Source organism: Myotis brandtii, unplaced genomic scaffold, assembly GCF_000412655.1.
Source record: "Myotis brandtii unplaced genomic scaffold, ASM41265v1 scaffold317, whole genome shotgun sequence".
Classification (NCBI taxonomy): Eukaryota; Metazoa; Chordata; class Mammalia; order Chiroptera; family Vespertilionidae; genus Myotis; species Myotis brandtii.
In genome coordinates this window covers 2,065,497-2,071,286 of record NW_005362155.1, presented here as the reverse complement: position 1 = coordinate 2,071,286, position 5,790 = coordinate 2,065,497, and the positions used below count along the sequence as shown (strand labels likewise).

Below are 5,790 nucleotides of genomic sequence, written 5' to 3'. Positions count from 1 at the left end.
AGGGGGGGGGGGGGGATGATGTCCAGATTCCTGTAAACCTAGTGTCTGCCTCTGAGACCAAGTTCTGCACCCAGGAAGGCAGCAGACAGGGTCCAGGCAGGCGGAGGGAGCCCCACACTGAACCCAGGCCCAGGCTGGGGTGGGGGTGCAAGTCCATGGTCCCCATAGAGACCCCTGGCCCCCGACAGAGAACAGGAGTCCTGCACTTGTGGGTCTAAGAGTTTAAATTATTTTTGCAAATCATTTTCAAACTTCCAAAGATAATGTAGAAACTGTCTATAGGTTTTCATGAGCTGTTTAACCAGGTGAGGTGGCGCTCTTGCTGACGGCTCCTCACCTCTGCCCACCTCTGCCCACCTCTGCCCCGCTGCCTGCCCTCAGTGGGCAGCCATGCGGAGGAGTCTCAGTCTCTGGAGAAGCCAGTGGCACTGTCCCCCAACATGGACCTGGAGCTGACAGCGGCCAGGGGTGGCACTGGGTAGCTCAGAGGTGACCTGGTGAGGGACAGGCCAAAGGTCGGAGCCACATTGGGAGCAGGCAGGGACACCACCCATCCGTGGTCCTGTCTGTTTGGGCACTTTCTCCCCTTCATCTCTGAGCCCTCCTCGGAGACCCTACCTGGAAGGTGTCAGAGCGACCCACACACCATTTTTTATTCTTCCGAACACTGACAGCATCACCGCCAGTCTCGCCGCCCCTGCCCCCTATGCCTGCACGTCCCCTGGGCGGCCTGGCCTGAATCACGGTCCCATGAGGGGCCCCTGCAGGCATGGGGCTCGGGCAGCAGTTTCTGGGCCAGGGAGGAGCTCTGTGGGTTCGCACCAGCAGCCCGGTTAGTGCAGCTAATTTCAGAAAGGGGTTGGTCCCCTGGGGCCCACTCTGGGAGCCTGCGAGTTGGCGCTCAGCTGGAGGGCGCGCTGCCACTGCCTCTCGAGTGTCCCCCTCCCATCGTGACTCCGTGGGCCTCTGAGCGTCCTGGACCTGCCGTCCCCCCAGGAGGCTGGTGAGAGGGCCTGGACAAGTTTGGGATCCCAGGAAGGTTAGAAATAGGAGTCACAGGTTCCCCCACTCTCACCAAGGGGTGGCTTCACGGGCTCACACAGCAGACGCTCTTCAGCTTGGCCACCAAGCGCAGCTGTGGCCTTCATCCTGTGGGCCTGGCTGAGGCAGCACAGTGACCGCGTCTGAGCCCCGAGTGTCCCCACAGCCGCCCAGAGACTTCCCGCACCGCACTGGGGGAGCGCGGAACCTGTGCCCACAGGCTCCCGCCTACAGGCCAGCCACGGGTGCCGAGGACGCCCAGGTGAGCTCCGGTTTGGGCCTGAGCCCTGCCGGGGCTTCTTAGTGGATTTCAGCTGTGACCACGTTGAGCTTTGATTCCACTGCGGAGGACTTCAAACAGCACCTGCAGCAGCTCCTGGAGCCGACCACGGGCCCACACCTAGCCAGGCCACACCAGGGCTTCTCTCGGGAGATTCTTGGGGCCGTCGGGCCAGAGCCTGTCCTTGGTGCCCGGTTCTACCCATGCCCTCTGAGGGGAAGGCATGACTGGGTATTGGGGCCTGGCCAGCCTGGGTCTCAGTCCCAACCTTGAGCCAGTCTTTGGGGGCCAATCAGGACCCCTGCCCTGAGCCTCCCACCAGTGTGAGCAGGGCCCCCGCCCCAGGCAGCCCAGTCAGGGCACCTGAGGGGCCTGGCAGGCAGATGAGCACAGGCCCTGGGGGATGAGGAGGTGGGGGAGGGGTGGGGATGGACAGAGGCCAGCACTGTAGCCATCTGCCCTGAGAACACAGATGCCCTTGCTCTAAGCTCCCCACACCCCCAAATCCATAATAAAAATAATCCCTAATTTTCCTGATTTGCCCCAGTTCCAGAGTGCCGCCTGAGCTGTCATCATGTGCCTGCTCCAGGGACCGAGGCATCACTGACCCCTTTTACAGAATCACAACAGAAAGGACCAGGTGTCTAAAGGGGCAGGGGGCACCGTGTCCTGCCTTCCGGGGCAGGGGAGGGGGGGAGGTGCAGAGTGGCCAGCCGCAGGGGATCTGGCCACAGGAGCTCCTGCTAAGGGCCTGGGAAGCCTCGGGCTCTGGCCTCCTTAAAGACCTTGGTTAGGGAGCGGGGCCCTGCCACCTGGGGGCCCACCCAGGATACGGCCTGGCGCCTGCATCGCCCAATGACCCCGGAGACACAACCTCCCTGAGAGTGCACACCCAGGGCATTGTCAGAGAAGGGGGTGCAGTCTTGGCCCTGATGGTGTCTGCACTGAAGATTGAAAGGCAGGACAGGACTGCATCACCCAGGGCCAGAGCTGACCTGGAAATGCATCTGCCACCTCTGGAGGCTGGCCAGGCTAGGCCAAGTCCCCAGGGTCAGCTCAGCCCTGAGGAGGGCGGGTGGAGGGTAGGGGCGGTGCCAGAGCCTGGCCCCAGGTGGCAGGAGTGGGCGGGCACCTGCTGGGCTCTGCCTGTGTGCCAGGCTCACTCGCCCATCACTTAGTCTTCACAGTCACTTTGTCATCATTTCTCCCTTGCCATCACCGCCCAAGGTAAGTCTGATGAACTGGTCCCTGAGGCTGAGCAGGGAACTGAAGCCCAGGGTTCTGAGACTTGCCCAGGTCCCACTGGGCTGACCTGGACAGACCCAACAAGAGACGAGACGCCCCTGCCTGCCTGTCTTCCAGTGGAGGACAGCCCCCCTGAGTGTCCCAAGGGACCAGGCCTGGTGGGGAGGACCCCTGTGCGCAGGCGGGTGGGGCAGAGCAGCTTACAGGAAGGGGAGCCAGGTCCCCCCGTGAGCAACACTCGCCGCCCCCCAGTGCCCACCAAGCACTGTGTTGGGGGCAGGGCGGGCTGTGGGGTGGGCAGAGTGCATGGGACTGAGGCCGGGCTCAGCAGCGGCTTCACACAGGCAGGGCCAGACGGAGGAGGGGGCTATGGACAGGGACACTGCAGTCCGACAGGGATGCCCCCATGTCTGTCCGCATGAGAGCCTGCTGTGGGGGTTGGGGTGCTGGAATTTGGGGTCTCTGGGAGAGGAGCCTGCAAACCCCCTCCTTGACTGCCCCTCAGAGATCCCCTGCTCCCCAGGCTCTCATCCTCACTCCTGGCTGACCACCCCACGACCCCCTCCCGGTCTGTGCACTCTCCCCAACCACCGCAAGGACCAGGACACCCCCCCCACCACCACACACACACACCCCTGTCTCCATGGAGACAGCCTGAGGCCGCAGGGTCATACTCCTGTCAGCCTGCGGACCCCCTGCCCACCCTCCCAATCAAGAAAGCCAAACCATTGGTTCCCAGCCTCAGTGATGGGGGTAGTGGCGGGGGGAGTAGGGGCAACAAGGGACTCCCTGGGCCCCTGGAGTGAACTGGGTGGGGGACTTACAGAGCAACTTGCCCTCATGTCCCCCCAACCGCTGGATCTCCTGAGAGGCCTCAGCCTGCGACTTTGCCAGGTTGGTTCACAAGCAGAAACTGGGCCGATGTTTGTGAAGTTCCAGGGGCGACACTGGGCAGCAGGAGGCTGCAGCTGTTCTGAGTCCTGACCTCCAAGATCCTCAGCACCCCAACCCCCAGCCAGAGATGCAAAATGCAGTCAAATCCTCCAGCCCCAGGATTAACGTGCCCGCAGGGGGGGCTTTGTCCATGCAAAGTAGGGGAAGGCACAGGCGGGGTCCTGCCCTTTGCATGGTCTGGGCTACACCTCTGCCACCAGGAGTGGGAAGCGGGCCTCACAGGAGGGCGGGGTTGGTGTGGGCTCTTGGGAACCTGTCTTTGCTCTGTGCCGGTCCTGCTATCTCCCGTCTCCAACCCAGAGGCCCAGCCATGGTGAGGCTTTGATTGGGTGGGGAGGCAGAGCTAAGGGTGGAAAGTTTCCTCTGCAGCAAATTAGCCCCTGGGGGCAGGGCAGTCTAATGGAACCTCATTAGTGGAGCCTCAGACCCAGGCCCTGCACCCCAGTACTGCCTGTGTGGATCTGGGGAAGCCTGTGGGGCTGGTGGTGCAGCCCCTGGGGACCTCCCCAGGCAGTGGGTTGTCAGTGTGCAAGGACAGGGCTCCCTCCTTCTGTGTGGGGTCTCATCGGTGGGAGGGACCGTCTGGGGGCTACTGCAGGCTGGAATCTCTATCACCTCTTCGTGTCCTCCAGCCCCAGGCTGGCCACTTCCGAAGCCCCCGACCCCATGGAGGAGTGGGACGTGCCCCAGATGAAGAAGGAGGTTGAGAGCCTCAAGTACCAACTGGCCTTCAAAAGGGAGATGTCATCCAAGAGCATCCCTGAGTGAGTCCCCAGGACCCCAGAGCCTCAGCCTCACCCCACCCAGGGCCAGCTGTTGATTTGCATCTCATTTCCCTATCCTGTGCTCATTTGCATAAGCTATGATCAGACCCTAATGTGTAACACTGGGCAGCACTTGAGGGGCAAGATGCCCACCTGCTCACCCCAATCTCCCCACCCACAGGCTCATCAAGTGGATCGAGGAGGGGATCCCCAAAGACCCCTTCCTGAACCCTGACCTCATGAAGAACAACCCGTGGGTGGAGAAGGGCAAGTGTGCCATCCTGTGAGACCCCCAAGCCCAGGCGCATGCCTTTGTGAAGAGGACAACTCGGTAAAGGTGTGACTTTTATAAAGACTTCCCGGTGCTCCCAGAACACCTTTCCTTCCCCCTCTTCTCCTAAACTCTAAGGGGCCCCATGAGGCTCGCAACCAGGGGAACAATGGGCAGGGGCGAACCCCCTGAACCTGTCCCCAAGGCCCCCTTTTCTTGGGCTTTCCGGTGAGCTGACAGCAGCTGGGCCTTGGCTCCCTTCTGTCGCTGACTTTCAGTTCTCAGTGAGCCGAGAGCCCTGCCTAGGCTCCCTCCTGTTGCTTCTTAAGTCCTACGCCATTCCTGTGTCACTGTCCCCAGCTTTAATAATGTCCTCTCAAAATCCAAATAAAAAATAACAGAGAAAGCAACACCAAGGGGTCCAGTGTGGATCTGGGGACATCCAGCATGACCTTGGGGTGCCTGGTGTCGATCTGGGTGTCAGTCATGAACACTGGGGTATCTGGTGTGGATTCTGGGGCATCCGGTGTAAATCAGAGCATCCAGCACGGACCTGGGGTATCCATGGAGGAGTGGGGTGTCTGGTGTGACCCAGCTACAGCAGGTCCCTGATGTGCAGGTTGCGTCGCACAGCGTTGGAGACGCCCTCCTTGAAGCGGAACCAGACGTCGCTCCTGCCCACCGCAGTGCCCATGCGCTGCTCGACCGCGTCAGTCTCAGGGGCTGTGTTCTCTGTGGGGGCCACAGGGTTGATCCCCTGCCCGACCCCAGCCTCTCCCTCCACAGCTCCCACACCCACGCACACCTGCGCTCAGGGCTGCTGCTCTCCTGATGACCACACGGCCGAAGAAATCCCTCTCGGTCTGCAGAGGGTGGGTGGTCAGATTCACGGACAGACACATCCGGGACACTCCTGCCATGAGGGAAAACTCTTCCCAGGAGGATGGGCCTCGTGACGGCTCTGAACCGTGGCCCATGGCTGAGGAGTAGACACCTCTCCCTGCCCCTCCCCTCACCCTGTACTGACCCACTCAGCAAGGGTCCCCTCTGCCCCTTACCACCCTCACAGCTGCCTGGTCCCTGTCAGCTGTCCTTGCAACAGAACCCACCCTCCTGCCCAAGTGGGAACTGAGCCCAGGTGAAACCCTACCCTGCTGAGCAGCAGGGAACTGGACCTTTACGTGGGTCCCTCAGAGCTCAGAACCAGCCTGTACCAGCCCCACCCCCCGTGCCCC

General features: G+C 61.8%; 2 protein-coding genes across 2 annotated transcripts in view; one reads left to right on the top strand and one right to left on the bottom strand.

Annotated features, from left to right (window-relative positions):
• Nucleotides 1–2,444: 2,444 nt before the first annotated feature.
• On the top strand, nucleotides 2,445–4,965 carry GNG13 (guanine nucleotide binding protein (G protein), gamma 13). Its single transcript, XM_005870389.2, has 3 exons — nucleotides 2,445–2,548; nucleotides 4,153–4,284; nucleotides 4,466–4,965. Exons 2-3 carry the CDS (start codon nucleotides 4,187–4,189, stop codon nucleotides 4,569–4,571), a joined length of 204 nt encoding a protein of 67 aa, XP_005870451.1. The 5' UTR covers nucleotides 2,445–2,548; nucleotides 4,153–4,186; the 3' UTR covers nucleotides 4,572–4,965.
• CHTF18 (chromosome transmission fidelity factor 18) overlaps nucleotides 4,903–5,790 on the bottom strand; it is a 9,743-nt gene continuing 8,855 nt past the window's right edge. Inside the window, exons 21-22 of the mRNA XM_014542963.1 lie at nucleotides 5,361–5,418; nucleotides 4,903–5,287 (exon numbers count right to left, since the gene is read on the bottom strand). Coding sequence (XP_014398449.1) covers nucleotides 5,151–5,287; nucleotides 5,361–5,418 — 195 coding nt within the window. The 3' untranslated portion in view covers nucleotides 4,903–5,150. The remainder of the gene's footprint in view (nucleotides 5,288–5,360; nucleotides 5,419–5,790) is intronic.

Bases quoted from the DNA above. Each gene is read 5' to 3' on its own strand.
- GNG13 (XM_005870389.2), top strand. From the start codon at position 4,187: ATGGAGGAGTGGGACGTGCCCCAGATGAAGAAGGAGGTTGAGAGCCTC. The intron at 4,285-4,465 runs GTGAGTCCCCAG...CCCCACCCACAG, and splicing joins TCATCCAAGAGCATCCCTGA to GCTCATCAAGTGGATCGAGG.